The sequence below is a fragment of the Mobula birostris genome, chromosome 10, assembly GCF_030028105.1.
Source record: "Mobula birostris isolate sMobBir1 chromosome 10, sMobBir1.hap1, whole genome shotgun sequence".
Classification (NCBI taxonomy): domain Eukaryota; kingdom Metazoa; phylum Chordata; class Chondrichthyes; order Myliobatiformes; family Myliobatidae; genus Mobula; species Mobula birostris.
Window position 1 is genome coordinate 36974654 of NC_092379.1, and position 16343 is coordinate 36990996.

At 43.3% G+C, this 16343-nt stretch overlaps 1 protein-coding gene across 1 annotated transcript in view; it reads left to right on the top strand.

Moving 5' to 3' along the window:
• LOC140203589 (serine/threonine-protein phosphatase 2A 65 kDa regulatory subunit A beta isoform-like) overlaps positions 1 to 16343 on the top strand; it is a 113950-nt gene that overhangs the window by 29763 nt on the left and 67844 nt on the right. The window contains exons 2-7 of the mRNA XM_072269636.1: positions 6169 to 6278; positions 7257 to 7347; positions 7439 to 7539; positions 10934 to 11166; positions 12934 to 13081; positions 15909 to 16064. Coding sequence (XP_072125737.1) covers positions 6169 to 6278; positions 7257 to 7347; positions 7439 to 7539; positions 10934 to 11166; positions 12934 to 13081; positions 15909 to 16064 — 839 coding nt within the window. The remainder of the gene's footprint in view (positions 1 to 6168; positions 6279 to 7256; positions 7348 to 7438; positions 7540 to 10933; positions 11167 to 12933; positions 13082 to 15908; positions 16065 to 16343) is intronic.

Genomic DNA, 16343 nt, shown 5'->3' on the forward strand with positions numbered 1-16343 from the left:
ATCAAAGAATGAGCGAGTAGCAGGAACAGCAATAATAATGAAAATGGGTAACCTCTGATGTGTCGTGCTTAAAGTTGCACTTCAGAACTAAATGCCTAGCAAGCCAAGCATATCCAGTACAGGTCTGTCAGTGGCAACTACATGTCCCTAGTTACGTTCTATCCACCAAAAACAGAGTATATCCGATCTGGCTAATTACTGTCCTGTCATAAAAGTAATGGGAGGTGTCACCAACTGTGCTCTTAAGGGGCATTTGCTCTTCAGTAATCTGTTCCCCCATGCCCATTTTGACTTTCCATGGTCAGAGTTAGTGCAGTATTTACAGGTGATTTGAGTGACTGCCTTTAATGAGGCTGTATTTGACAGGGTGTGGGATTAAATAGCCCGAATCAAATTGAACTCTGGAAATCAACATGAAAACTACACTGGCAAGATTTGTACCACACAAAGGAAAAGGTTTAAAAGCAGTGGTCAGTGAGTTCTAGCTTTGGTTAGTGAAATGTTGCATGTAATCTATTTTGCAGCAAGTGTTTCTCTGCCTATTGATGCAATGCTCACCATTAGCTTCCATTTTTTTAAAAATCCAATTTTATATTTAAATTGTTTCCTGATGTTTCCCTGCTTATGATCTCAATGAGTCCACAACTGTATTTGCTGTTGAGAGTGTGAGCCACGTCTCCAACGAGGCCGTGACTCTGGCCGGTCGGTGTCCGACGAGGTTGGGGCTTTATGTGCGTAATTGGTATTTTGGGGGATATCAGTATTTCTTTCCTTCCCTGTTTGCCCTTCATCTGTCGGCTTACTGGGCCAATTAAGAAGACATTTAAGAGTCTATTGCCTTGCTCAGCTGTGTGTTAGTACTATTCTGAGCTTTAAGAGTGCATTTAGTGAGTTATGGATCTGATTGCACTGTACAGTGACAGCTTTTGATTATATTTACGGGAGAATGGTACCAGGAGGACAGTGTCAAAATCAAAATGCATTTCCTGCCACTGGGGATCTCAGGACGTGTGATAAACAAAACAAAATCGTATGTGAGAGTTTCCATTTAATTCTGGCAGCTATTAATGCATTGAATCAGGTGGATTTTAATTCGAAATTTAAGCTTCAAGTAGCAATAAATGAATAGAAACTGAGTAAAATTGTTAGTTGATTTCACCCCGCTGAGGTATGTATTTTGAATGATAAATAATTGGTTGAATTGGAAGCTATTACCTATTATAACTTTGATTTGATTGCATCCTGAACAGAGAAAGCATCTAAGCAGAGTGATATCGAGGGCAGGATTCATGCACCTAAAGATGATCTGAGGAAACATAAACCTATTGTAAACAAATTGAAGAAAGGGCAGAAGCTTCGGAAGGAGAGATTGAAGGCACAGGAGGTCAGTCTCATTAACGAACTAAGGGTAAGATTGTCGTCGTACTCACCTTGACTGCCCTGCCAGTCTTTGATTAGGGCAATAAGAACGTTGTATGTATATACTACCCCAAAATCAATTTGCTATCCACAATATTCATTTTTTAATTTGGAAAATTGTTGAGGAAATTCAGTAACACACATCAAAGTTGCTGGTGAATGTTTATGTGTGTTGCTTGAAATCCTAGCATCTGCAGATTTCCTGGTGTTTGAGGAAATTAAGTACATGATTATTCAAAGGACTTGATCTACCTTTATTCTTTTTGTTTCTGTTCCATTGCTGGAAAATCCTTTATATCACCCTCAACTCATTCTTAAGGCCCTTTGCATTGCTATATTGCTTCTGACTTTCAAAAGTCTTTGAAAAGTATGCAGCATTCAATAGTGCGTTCGGTTGTCTTTCCCCAGTTGCTGCTATTCTCCTGCTTTGTATCTGCTATGTTAAAGCAGCAGGAGGCAACGCTTTCTGAAAGTTTGGGGAAATCTGGATTGTTGCAGTCTTTACAATTTATTTTTTACAGCATTTAGCCAAATTGATTTGCCATCCTCTGAATATTTTCAGTTGTCAGCCTTGATTAATTTACCAACTAAAATTGGATTGATTAAGTTGAAAATGCTTTTGCTGATTTGTTGAGTTTGCAGCCACTGTCTTCGTATGCCGATGGAAAGCTGTTTCCAATATTCTGAGACATATGTGAATTTTGGACTGTACTTCATATTGCTTTCCTTCAGGTTTTGGTGTTTTGTTAATTGTGGCTGGTTGGTGGGTGGGTGAGCTGTAAATATTTTGTGTGTAAGGTGGGGTTGGGGGTTTCGATGTTACTGTGACTGGTCTGTTTTGCAGGCGAGGGGGTCGGGGATTGTTATTGTTTCTTATCTTTGTCGTACTGATGGTGGGGAGAGTTGGTGTCTTTTCTTTCATCAACTCTCATGGTCTTTCTGTATTTCAGGACTATCTGGAGAAGACAAGTATCAGAGTTGTACGTGCATACTTTGACAATAAAATGAACCTTTGAACATTTCACCGTTTTCTTTCTCTTGTATTACCAGTCCTGTGATGAATCGATTAAAAGGACTCCAGCAAAACTAAGCAAAGTGTCCAGTTCCACCAAACCACAAATCAAAACCCCTTCCTCCATTGCTGCTGAGAAGCCCAAGGCTGAACCACTTTCTCTACAAAGGTAATGTCACTGGGCAATACAGCCTTAGTTGGAAAAGGACTTCTCAGAATATTGGTAGTGTCACTGTTTTATAAGTTAAACATAATGGGATGCCTTCTCCCCTATTGAAAGTACTTATTTTTAAATTAGGTTGCACGTGACTGTTGTTCATTTATTTAGCAGACTTCTTTAAAGAGTAGTACAGTATTTTCTACTGAGGAGGTGGAGCATGAAACAATGACAGTGACTTTTGAAATATTATTTCAGTAATTTTGTTTCTCTCTTTTTAGACACTGCTTCACCTGCTGAATATTTTGTCATTCTCTTTACATTTCCAGCACCTGTGATTTTTTGATTTCTGTTTTCAAAAAGTTTACTAAATTTCTAGCAGGTTTTCTTTCAAGAGCTGATTGTTCCATCCAGTGACATAATTCATTCTATTCTGCAGTTTAATGATAATCTGTGAAATTTGCTGTGCTCCTGAGTCTGTGGGATTTGGCTCAGAAATGTTGTGAGTAGCTTGCTGTAACACGCACGGAATCAGGCAGAATTTGTGAAAAGAAAAGCAGTCTGCAATGTCGATCTGCGATCCTTCGTCACTGCAAAATTCCAAAGACAATATGATATTTATCTGCCAAGCTCTTAAGCTCAAAATTAGTTTTCTGCTTTTTGTTCTCAGGGCTGAATCTGAAAAGAGCTGGAAATCGCTTCCTGAGGGTGAAGGATCTAATGTGTCATTGAGTTGCTTTGTTAAAAAGGGTACGTCTGCATCTCAAAATGTTCTCTCTGTAAACACCTGAGATGACACATTCCAAAAACACTTGATAAAAGAAAGTTTTTTAAGTTGAAAGTTTCCAAGTATAAACACTTTTAAAAATTAGTTGAACAACTAAATTGTGTTTCTAAAAATAAAACCTACCTGCCTATTTCCTAAGCCAAGCTCATAGAACCATAAAAATAAATATGTTGGGAATTGCATCTGTGATGGTCAAGAAAAGAGCTACCCATTCTAATTCCACGTCCTACCTCAGGCTCTGTAGCCCAGTTGATCACAGCGCTTCAGATATTCATTTACTTTTTAAATATGAGGGGAATTTATGCCTTGGAAGTATTTCAGATCCCTCTACCATCCTCTGAGTGAAAATACTTTTAATACTACTAGCAGTTACGATGGACCTCAGTTTTTTTTTAATCCCCCTGTTCAGGAAATAAGCCCTTCTCATTTCTGCCATTTGATCCTCCCAATTTTATACATCTCAAGACTAGAAAACAACCCAAGCTTATCCAATCTTTCCTCCATAGCTACAATTTTCCAGGCTTAACATTATCTCTTGTAAGACCGACCTGGGCTCCCACAATCCAGGCTATTCATATGGTACGGTATTGAAGGATTACTCTACCAATAGAGATGCAATGGTAACCGGAAACCTGTCTGGTTTTATCAATGTAACAGATAATGTAGTCCTAATTTTAAAAAGAAGTAGGAAGTGTTCTTCCTCCAGTTCTTGCCAATGTTTTTCTGGCAACCGACACTTAGAACATTATCTGGTCTGCAATCTCTCCATCACTTCAATCACTTTCAGTTACTTGGCCCAGATCACTTTATTTTCACTATGGGTTTAGTGTTTACACGTTTTCATCCCCTTCCAGGAAGTCCTTAATGTTCTGCTTCTTTCTAGACAACAGACCTCATCAGTTCCCCTTCATCACCATCTTTCCTCACCTGGTAGAACTAGTTCTTACTCTCAAGTTTGACTTAGGTTTCTCCCACTTTCTCCAAACTAAAGGTGAAGCCTCGGACAGTTGCATGGGCCCCAATTAAACATGCCTTTTCAGCAGTTATATGGGACAATCCATGTTTCAAGCCTTCACTAGTAACGCCTTGGCTTCCTGCATATGGCGTGCACGCAGTAGCTTCATTTCGGGTACAGTGAACCAGATGCCCGATATGTTAACTCCACCTGCTCTCCTTGCTGATCTCCAGGGTCCCAAGCTTAAACCTCTCAGGCTGGGGATTGCCCTGCAGGTGATAGGGCATGGTCCTCAATTTCTCAACTCCCAGCATGCCCAGTAACTCGTAGATGAGTCTACTCTCGAAGTCCCATCCCTGGTCGCTATGTATCCGCCTGGGGAAGGCCATAATGCATGAAATACTTCTCCCATAACACTTTTGCCACCGTAGTCGCCTTCTGGTCCTTGATAGGAAAAGCCTGAGCATATCCAGTGTAGTGGTCCGTGATGACTAAGACACTGGCCGTGTTGCTGGCATCGGGTTCTATAGACAGGAAATCCATACACACCAGGTCCAGGAGCCCTGCACTCTGCAGGTATGACAGAGGAGCTGCCTGCACAGGCAGTGTCTTCCAGCGTATGCAGCGAATGCACGACTTGCAGTACTCTTCAACCTCCAACTTCATTCAGGGCCAGAAAAACCATAGGTCTTTTCCACCCCCAAATGTCCAGGATCATCATGAAGTGAACTCAACGCAATGCTCCGATACTTCTCAGGCAGAACCAGCTGGCAACGCCGAGGTCGGTCCGGGGCTGACATGACCGGTATAAAATTTGGTTCTTTAACTTCAAACGAGGCTATTCTCTCAGTAATGGAGGTACTGAAGCTGGTTTTGTCTTCTCCGCCTGCGCCATATCCCCCTTTCCAAATACATACCAGATAGTGCCAGTGCCCTGATCACCTCACTGAGCAGCTGCCACTCCTCCAGAACTCAATTCCGGCAGCTGCTTGCTCTTCAGAGCAGTCAGGTTACAGTAAACTGGAGGTAGGGCATCATCAGAAGCCCCCAAATGATCCACTGCTCAATCCGCCCTTTCCTTTTCGTCGGCCTTCACGGTGATGGCAAACTGACACATGGCCTTTATAACCCTTATTTTGTTGTGTGGTTAGTAGAGAAACCAAATATAAAAGACAAAGACGCCACTCTTGTTAAAGTTAACAGTTTGTGCACAAAAATCTTTGGAGCTCACGCCTCCGGTGTTCCTCCTCAATGACCTCCGCCGAAACGTTGCCAACCGCTGGACCCTCGAATTCCCGTAGACTCCGTCCGGTGATCACCGAGCACTCCCCGCACTCGTTCTACCTCCTCACTCGCCTCGACCGAAAAACCACAAAAGCTCGGTTCCCAGACAAACAAGATAGAATAATGTGTCTCTCATTTGGTTAGTTCCCTGTTATCTGTAGTTAAAACCCAAATATCGCAGCTACAGAGAAACTATTACATCAGCAGTTAGCATTACAGAGACGCCATTTCATTAGCCTTAGCAGTTAACATTACCAAGAACCCTACATGTGTTAGTTGGTATGTGTTCTAAGACTGGGGCTGTCAGTACATGTGTGATAAACAAAACAAAATGGTATGTGAGAGTTTCCAATTAATTCTGGCAGCTATTACTGCGTTGAATCAGATAGATTTTAATTGGAAACTTAAGCTTCAGGTAGCGATAAATGAATAGAAACTAAGTAAAATTGTTAGTTGATTTCTCCCTGCTGAGGTGTATATTTTGAATGATAAAGAATTGGTTGAATTGGAAGCTACTACCTATTATAACTTTGATTTGATTGCATCCCTAACAGGGACAGCATCTGCCAAGAGATCTAGTGTAGACAAATTGAAGGAAGTGCATGAAAAGTATCAGGAGGAGAGATTGAAGGCACAGGAGGCCAGACTCAGTAAAAAACTAGAGGTAAGATTATTGTTATACCTTCTTACCTTGACTGTCCTGCCAGTCTTTGATTAGGGCAATAAGAAAGTTGTCTGTATATACTACTCCAAAATCAATTTGCTATCCACAATATTCATTGTTTAATTTGGAAAACTGTTGAGGAAATTAAGTATATGGTTATTCAAAGGACTTGATCTAGCTTTATTCTTTTTGTTTCTGTTCCATTGCTGGAAGATCCTTCATATCACCCTCAACTTATTCTTAAGGCCCTTTGCATTGCTATATTGCTTCTGACGTTCACAAGTTTTTGAAAAGTATGTAGCTCATTCCACACTCTCACTACCTTCTGAGTGAAGAAATTCCCCCCTCATGTTCCCCTTAAACCTCTCACCTTTCACTCTTAAACCATGGCCTCTGGTTGTAGTCCCACCCAACCTAAGTGGCAAAAATCTGCTTGCATTTACCCTAGATCCTTCATACCTCTGTCAAATCTCCTCTCAATCTTCTATGTTCCAAGGAATAAGGGCCTAACCTATTCAATCTTCCCTCATAACTTAGGTCCTCCAGTCCTGGCACCATTCTTCTAAACCTTCTCTGTACTCTTTCAACTTTACTGACATCTTTCCTGTGGGTAGGCAGCTGAAAGTGCACATGACACTCCAAATTAGGTCTTACTACTGTCTTATAGAATTTCAACATAACATCCAAACTTACCTTGATTTATGAAGCCCAAGGTGCCAGAAGCTTTCTTCATGACCATATCTACCCATGGCACCACTTTCAGTGAATTATGGTCCTGTATTCATGGAAATGGATGACCAAAGCAGAGGCTCGGCATCTGTAGAAAGAGAAACCATTTAATGACTGGGCTCGGGACTTGTGCTGACGAGAATAATGTTGTGCGGTGCCCAGTGGAGTGGCCAGTAATATCTTTTTTTTTCCAGAATTCTGTTCCGGGTTGGATGGCATTGATCAATTTCATTTCTTTCCTTTCCCCAGTCACGGTTGAACAACATAAAGCAACTGTCCACAATTGCCTTGGCCTTGGGGGTAGAGCATACCCGGAATGAGCTGCTCCCACTTCTGACTGGTAGGTACAAAGCTGCGTGTGGTTGGGCTGCTTCGGTTTGAACAATCGCCTCTCAGAGTCACCTTGCCACTGATTTCTCGTCTAGATGCAGACACCATTTTCGATGAAGACGAGGCACTGCTGGCATTAGCGGAGCAACTAGGGAGCTTCACGGTGCTCGTTGGCGGACCGGAGTATGTTCACTGTTTGCTGGTAAGAGCGGTCGTACATTTACAAAGCACTGCACAAGACGGACACGCGGTTAATGCCATTGAAGTGGTATTACTGTCTTAATAAAGGTTAATTTCCAGAAGGTGATTCTCAAAGCAGCAGGGTACCACAGGCAATGATAAAGTAAGTGACTTTATAATGAGTCATAGAAAAGTTCAGCACATGTTCCCCTTAAACATTTCACCTTTCACCCTTAACCCATGACCTCTAGCTGCAGTCTCATCCAACCTCAGTGGACAATGACTGCTTGCATTTACCCTATCTAAACCCCTCGTAATCTTGTCTCCTTCTGTCATATCTCTTTGCAATCTTCTATGTTCCAAGATAAAAAGAAGTCCTAACATATTCAATCTTTCCATATAACTCAGGTCCTCCAAACCCGGCAATGGCCCTGTAATCTTTCTTTGTTATGATGGGTTGCATGAATGAGGGGTAAACGGACACATACAGAACCCTCTCTGCTTTTATTGTTTGCAATAAAATCTTTGAGGCAGATGAGGCTTTGTGCCACCCCAACACATTTGTAGGCACGAGAAAGTCTGCAGATGCTGGAAATCCAAATCAACTCTCACAAAACGCTGGAGGAACTCAGCAGCTCAGGCAGCGTCTGTGGAAAAGAGTAAGCGGTCGATGTTTCTGGCCGAGACCCTTCTTCAGGACCTGGTTGAAATATTGGAGGGGTGTATCATTGAGAATTGCTACAGTGAAGTGTAGTTACTCTACCCCTGATCCAGGTTCACCCACGCAGCCTGTTGGAAAACATACACGGACTGATACCGTCCCCCGAACACTGAAACCTCTGCTCTGTATTGACCAAATATACGTTCAACATGAGCCCAACTGGGGGAAACAAAACACAGATTTTAATGCCCAGATGCAATGGTCCTATGCATTAAATATTTATTTAAAATAACGTACTTGTATTGTTTTTAAATACCCGTAATGGGGAACAAGATTCTGAAATTAAATAACGAGGGCCTCAGGCTATTACAGGGCATAGATCAAATTGAAATGATTTTCAGTGATCAGTTCATCATAGGACAATTCAGAATTAAAACAATGAAATCAATTTATGAAACCACCAAAGTAGCTCGATCAATGAGGTTTAACCAGGATGCTGCCTGCTTTAGAGGAAGTGCTGCAACTTTATCAGACTCTGGGTGGGCCACGTCTGGAGTATTGCATGCAGTTCTGATTGTCCCACTATAGGAAAGATGTTGGGGCTTTGGGGTCGATGCGGAAGAGGTTCGCCAGAATGTTGCCTGGTTTAGAGGACGTGTGATCATGAGAGCTGGATAAACTTATGTTGTTTTCTCTGAAGCGCTGGAGGCCGAGGGGAGATCTGCTAGAGGTTTGTAAGATTATGAGGAGCATGTGCATAGATTAAGTAAAGAGGAGTATCTGTTTCCCAGGATTTAAATGTCTAATACCAGAGGTATGCATTAAAGGTGAGAGTGGGTAGGTAGGTTCAAGGGGGATGTGAGGGGTAAGTTTTTTTTACCATCAGAGTGGTGGATGCCTGGAATACATTGACTGGTATGATGGTAGAGACTTTTCAGAGACTTTTGGATAGGCGCATGGGTATGAAAAAGATGGAGGGAGATGGACATTGTGTAGGTAGGAGGGATTAGTTCTTGGTGGTTTTTGATTTTCTTTTTAGCTGGTTCAGCACAACATTGTGGGCCGAATGGCCTGTTTCTGTACTTTACTATTCCATGTTTTACTTTATTGATTGCAGTGGTTTCAAATTAGACACTCCAGCGTCAGTATGTTGCGTATAGAGTGTGTACGTTCTTTTGTATTGATACTCCTTTCAAAAATGTTTTCTTTTTGTGTAAAATTACCTGCGAGTACAGGCAGAGAATTCTTAAAGCATTTAAGTAAGGAATCCAATTTGCTCATGTGTGGGTGGGGGCTGTATATAAAATATCACAAACTTTTAGCAGTGTTTCTTGAAGAACGCTGAGATGGCGTGGCTTTGTATTATAGAAAATAGCAATTCAGAAACGTTTTCTCGGAGCCCCTGTGATGCCTGCAATTCTAAACTGAAACGTGGGCACAGTTGTTGTTTGAATAGTTATATAAGATATAGGTGCAGAGTTAGGCTATTTGGCCCATCGATCCATTTTCCCCTCTCAGCCCCAATCTCCTGCCTTCTCCCTGTATCCTTCCATGCTGCGATTAATCAAGAGTCTTATCAATTTGTCTTTCAATCATGGCTGATCCTTTTTTCGCCTCCTTTGCCCCACTCCCCAGTCTTCTTCCAGTAACCTTTGATGCCATGAACCTATCAAGAACCTATCAATCTCTGCCTTAAATATACCCAATGACTTGTCCGCCACAGCCACCTGTGACAGAGAATTCCACATATTCACCACCCTCTGGCTAAAGAAATTCCTCATCATTTTCATTCTAAAAGCATATCCCTCTATTCTGGGGCTGTGCCCTCTAGCCTTAGACTCCCCTGCCATAGGAAACATCCTCTCCACATCCACTCTATTCAGACCTTCCAACATTTGATAGGTTTCAATGAGGTCTCTTCTCATTCTTCTGAACTCCAGCGAGTACAGGCCCAGAGCCATCAAAGGCTCCTCACGTGACAAGCCTTTCATTCCCAGTATTATTTTTGTGAATCTCCTTGAAACTCTGCACACTGTCAGCACCTCCTTTCTTAGATGAGGGGCCCAAATCTCCTCATAATACTCTAAATGATGCCTCACCAATACATTATAAAACCTTAACACTACATCCCTGCTTTTATATTCTAGTCCTCTCGAAATGACTGCTAACATTGCATTTGCCTTCCTCAGCCTGCAAGTTAACCTTTAGTGAATGCTGCACGAGGACTCCCAAGTCCCTTTGCACCTCGGATTCTTGAATTTTCTCCCAATTTAGAAAGTAGTTTACACTTTTATTTCTTCTAACAAAGTGGATGACCATGGACTTCCCTCAAACTTTGGCAAAATTATTCTGACAGGCAGCTTCATGTTTATTTGCATATTAAAACCTCATAGGATGAACAATTATTGGTACTTAATTTGAAGATGAAATAATAATTACTGGTAATTAGGAATGTGTCAGTGTAATTTCCATTTAATATTAGTACAGAGTTTTCTGGTTAGGAACCTTGGGAATTTCTGTGATTGAGAAAATATGTCCTTTGATTTATACAGTTTTTGGTAGTTTGTGTTTTGTCCTCCAGCACGGCTCTATATTCTTCTGCCTTTAAATGTTTCTCTGTCTCATTTTCTTTATGAGAATTCCTAATTCTCAGCAATGTAAGAATTTATCTTAAAGATTGTTTCTAAATATTGTGTTTCTTAGAAGTAGAGTAAAAAGAAGATGTGTTTCAGTTTAATTCTTTCCCACTAATCAGCCTCCCTTGGAGAACCTGGCAACGGTGGAAAAATCGGTAGTACGAAATAAAGCCATCGATTCATTGCGAGCCATCTCCCACGAGCACTCTCCTGCAGACCTAGAAGTCCACTTTGTGCCACTGGTCAAGCGCCTGACTTGTGGTGACTGGTTCACGTCCAGGACTTCGGCATGCAGCCTTTTCAGTGTCTGCTACCCTCGGGTATCCAGCTGTGCAAAGACCGAGCTGCGTCAGTAAGTACTTTCCTCCCTTGGAATGCTGGAGATGAACATGATTGAAGTTGGCTAGGAATATTACAGTATTATTGTAGAAAATCTACATCCTGTAGTATCGCTCATTATGTACCGTGTGGTATGGTGTGGGCGATCGTGGGTCTTTCCGTGGACACGATTGTTCTTGGCGAAGTTTTCTACACAAGTGGTTTGCCATTGCCTTCTTTCTGGGCAGCGTGTGTCTTTACAAGACGGGTGACCCCCAGCCCATTATCAATACGCTTCAGAGACTGCCTGCCTGGTGTCAGTGTCAGGAGTTGAGATCTGCACCTGCTGCTCATACAACCGTCCACCACCTGCTCCCACGGCTTCACGTAGTCCTGATCGGGGAGGCTAAGCGGGTGCTACGCCTTGCCCTAGGGTGACCTGCAGGCTAGTGGAGGGAAGGAGTGCCTTACACCTCCTTTGGCAGGGACGTATTTCCTTCCTGCCACCCAATTTCGGTATAATTTGGTTTTATTGGCGATAACATGCTACCACCATGGTGGACGGGACCTTGTTTTAACTGAGTGGGTAGAAGTTTCTAGTTTAGAGAATAATCAGCCCCAAAATAGCACAGAAAGTGTGGCATTTTTGTTTTTAATGACATAAACTGAAGGTTTTTTGTGTGTTTTTAGTGAGGAAGGAGCAAAAGCCGAGGTGCATCATAGTCGAGTGGTGCTCATCGCTTACTCTCGGCTGTGGGGTTGAAGTGGCCTTGTCATTTACAAAGGCGTGCTCTTTTTGAGAGCCGTGTCTTGTCAAGCCTGTTGCTCTGCTTCAGGGCCATTTTGATTAATCTGGCGCGCAGAGGATTTCACTTGTTCGGAGGTGTTTGAGTTTTGTCGGACGAGAAGGTTGCTTTGGTAACTGTGTGCCCCTGCAGTCCACAACCAATGGCTCTGTTCTGCTCCAAGTGCAGGAGTCCCACATCTGGGGTTCACTTCCAGCCGCTTTACTCCCTGAATTAAAATTTTTTGTGGTGTCATTTGTGTAAACTTTCAGATACAGTCAGTTGTTTCAGAAAAAGACAGGGCTGTATGGTGGGGAAATTCTAGGCAGCTTCTAGAGTAGGTTACGTGGTCAGCACAACATTGTGGGCTGAAGGGTCTGTAATGTGCAGTAAATTTCTATATTCTGTTGCTATCTTGAAGTATTTCTCAGGATAAAATCTGAATACCACAAATATTGGATTTTTGGGTGGTGTGGTGGAGATGCGTCTCTACCAAAGGAGGTGTAAGGCTTCCTTCTGCTGGTCTGCAGGCCACCCTTGGGCAAGGTGTAGCTCCTGCTTCGATACCATCGACCCCTCCCGACCGCCCCCGCCCCGATCAGGGTCAGGTGAAGCCATGGGGTCAGGTGGTGGATGAGCAGCCGGTGCAGATCACAAGTCCCGGTTATGCGACACCTGACGCCAGGTAGACAGTTTCTGAAGTGCATTGATAATGGGCTGGGGGTCACCCACCTTGTAAAGACACACACTGCCCAGAAGGCGGAAATGACAAACCACTTCTGTAGAAAACTTTACGGAGAACAATCAGGGTCATGGAAAGACCGTGACCACCCATAGCATATGACACAGCACATAATGATGATGGGTTTAGCAAAATATTTTAGTAGCTTCTGATTTAGAAACATTAATTGCAAAAATGTCAATTTTTAGTGCTTGTATTTCTGCTTGCGAATTGTTAAATTCTGCATCAATGGGCGACTACTCCTATGAGACCTTTAATTTTATTTTTTCTGCAGACTTTTCCACAGCTTGTGCTCAGATGACACACCAGTGGTCCGCCAGGCAGCAGCATCAAAGTTGGGTGAATTTGCAAAGGTTGTGGAGCTGGAGTTTTTGAAAAGTGACATTATACCCCTCTTCACTTCCCTGGCTTCTGATGAGCAGGTATGTAGTTGTAGAGCAGATACTGGGGTGGCAGCGGGAAGTCGAATTGAAGTGGGTGGCCATTGGGATACCCCGGCTGTCGCAGCGGAACCAGAGAAGGTGCTCGATGAAGAAGCCGCCCCCCCAACCCCATCTGTGTTGGTCCTCCGATGTCGAGGAGGCCACGGCAGGAGCTCCAGATACAGCGAATAGCCCCGAGAGGAAAGCACCGCTTCGCCTGCAAGAACTGTTTGCAGCCCTGAACGGAGGCAAATGGGCGAGTGTAGACCTTGTCTTGCTTTCGGGGAGAGCGGCGAGGATGAATGAGTGGCGTGGAACCCTGAAGGGTGGGGTGGGTGAAGGGGGGTGTGATTAGTGGCAGAGACCCCTTGCAGATAGCGGAGGATTGAGATTAGTCTAGGAGTCTATTGTGGATGGTGGGGGCTACAGACACTGATGCGCTGGAAAGGCTTGTGGGGTGGGAATGCAGGTGACGTGGATGAAGGAAGCGTGGATTATAGTGAAGAAAGGTGATCTTATTCCCCATGGCTTGTCATGATTTATCTTGCTGAAGCTGCTGCTGTCACCTTGGCTTTATGTCACATGTGTATCAATTGCTTGTACTGAGGAGCCTCTGTATCCCACACGTCATGGCAGTGTGTGAAATAACGGAGAGCACTTGGCTCGTTCCGGTAACAGGCTGTCTGTCATTCCGCTCACTGGAGCAATTCCCCCCCCGCCCCACCCCACATTACCGCTTGCATTTTACTGTATGGATGAGCTGGAGGTGGGAAAGATTAGTACGGATGGTGTGTCCGTGGCAAAGAACTGAGTTGCATCCGGTTAATACGTCCATGTACTCAATATGCTACGCCTTGTTAATGCCACTTCCTGCTTGCAAAGTTTCTGTTGTCGTAGTCTGCACCATCTGTTCACCTTTGTAACCGGGGTTCACAACCCTCTTTTACGCCATCAACCCCCGACCATCAACCGAGGGGCCCCAGGTTGGGAGCCCCTGCTTTATAAACTTCCTTTGTCCACAGCAGATGGAAGCAGTGCCTGTCAATCTATTGGCATGATTACACCATTCCAGTACTCCAGCTGGAGATGCTCCTCCAAGAAGGTGGTTATCTTGAGGCTTTTGCCTGAAGAGCGAACTGTTTAATCAGTGTGTGTCCTTTCATATTCCTCCAACCTAAAGTATCCCGGGCAAAAGGCTTGACGCAGTCCGCAGTATCCTCGTGTACTAAGGAGCCAGAGTCGTACAGAAATGGTACGCTGAAGGGGTGCTGGGATGGACACTTTGACCCTCACCTAGCTTCTGGTTAACGGTTGGACGTGTGCTCCTTGGTGTTGAGTAAGCTTCTCTTCTGGTTACTGTCCAGTGACTCCTGGAAATAAACCTTCACATCTGTAGCCAAGGAGATGTTCACACTTGCTCCAGGTTCAGACCCCACCAATGATGGCTAGCGTATCAAAACAAGGATGTAATGTTCACATTTTATAAGGCTTCACTTGGAATATTGAAGGTAGTTTTGGGCCCCTTATCTAACAAAGGGTTTGCCAAGACAGGAGTGGGTTCAACGGAGGGTCACGAAAGTGATTGAAAGGTCCAGGATTGAAAGGCTTGTCGTTCAAGGAGCATTCGATGGCTCTGTTCCTGTAGTCATTTGAATTCAGAAGAATGAGGGGGAGGGATCTCATTGTAACCTGTCAAATACTAAAAGGCCTCTAGAGTGCATATGGGGAGGATGTTTTTTATGGTGGGACAGCCTAAGACCAGAGGAAGCAATCTCAGAGCAGAGGTTTGTCCATTTAGAATGGAGATGAGGAAGGATTTCCTTATCCAGAGAATCTGTGGAATTCATTGTCACAGAGGAGAAGTCATTGGGTATATTCAGGGCAGAGAGGTTGATAGATTCTTGATTAGTCAGGGCATGAGAAGTGACCTGGTTGAAGCGTGTAAGATGATAAGAGGTATTAATCGTGTGGATAGCCGGAGACTTTTTCCCAGGGCTGAAATGGCTAACATGAGGGGGCATAGTTTTAAGGTGCTTGAAAGTAGGTATAAGGGGGACATCAGAGGTAAGTTTCTCACCTAGAGAGTGGTGGGTGTGTGGAATGCACTGACAACAAAGGTGGTAGAGATGGATACAGGGTTTTTTAAGAGATTCTTAGATAGGTACATGGAGCTTAGGAAAATAGAGGGCTATGCGGTAGGGAAATTCTAGGCAGTTTCTCGAGTAGGTTACTTGGTCGGCACAACTTTGGGGCTGGATAGCCTGTAAAGTGCTGTAGATTTCCATGTTTCGATGAAGAGATATGGGGAGAAGGCAGGAGATTGGGCTGAAGGTGAAATGGATCAACCATGATGAAATGTCAGAGGAGACTCGATGTGCCAAATGGCCTAATTCAGCTCCTACATCCTACGGTGAAAAGTGACCACTTGGGTGATTAGCTTGGAGATTCACTCAGCAGAGAATGGTGCTTCAAGAGCAGGAGAAAGAAAATTGATTTATCAATAAATTTTTGCACTGTCATGACATTTGCTAATATACTAATCCAAGGAATGCTTCCATCAAAGGTTGCATGTTGATACACTCCAAATTTCCATTCCAGTACTTGTATCCTGGGAAGATTCCAGCACACATTGCAAAGTAATGAAACCTGTTGCTACTTTCTAGGTGATCTGAACGGATATCATCTGGGAAACAATTGTTATATTGTCAGTATTTATTTTTATGATTTTTTTGATGAGATTAGTTCTTCCTAATGTTAACTTCAGGAAATTAATTTTGTTTTTTAATGAAGAACCAGCTCAAACCCGGTTTGAACATCTTTTTCACAGGATTCGGTGAGGCTGTTGGCAGTTGAGGCTTGTGTGAGCATAGCCCAGCTGCTGCCCCAGGAAGACCTGGAAGCGTTGGTGATGCCGACCCTCCGGCAGGCAGTGGACGATGAATCCTGGCGTGTTCGCTATGTGGTGGCAGACAAATTTTCTGAGGTACGTGTTATTGCTAAAGCACAAAATGCATCTCTTTGGTATGATGATATGGTGCATTTATGTTTTAAAGCTAGTCTTTAAGTTTTCTGTTCCAGCTGGAATCCCTTCTGATTCTGTCAAAAGTCATGAAAACACGATTAGTTCCTCTAATATGGTTTTAAGAAATCATTAAATCAAGCACCTGCGTATTTTTAATATAATTGACTGACATGCCAAAAGGTGCTGAGATTTCTTTCCAGATTCATTTAATTAGCCTGTTTTTAAACATGGATCTGAAAT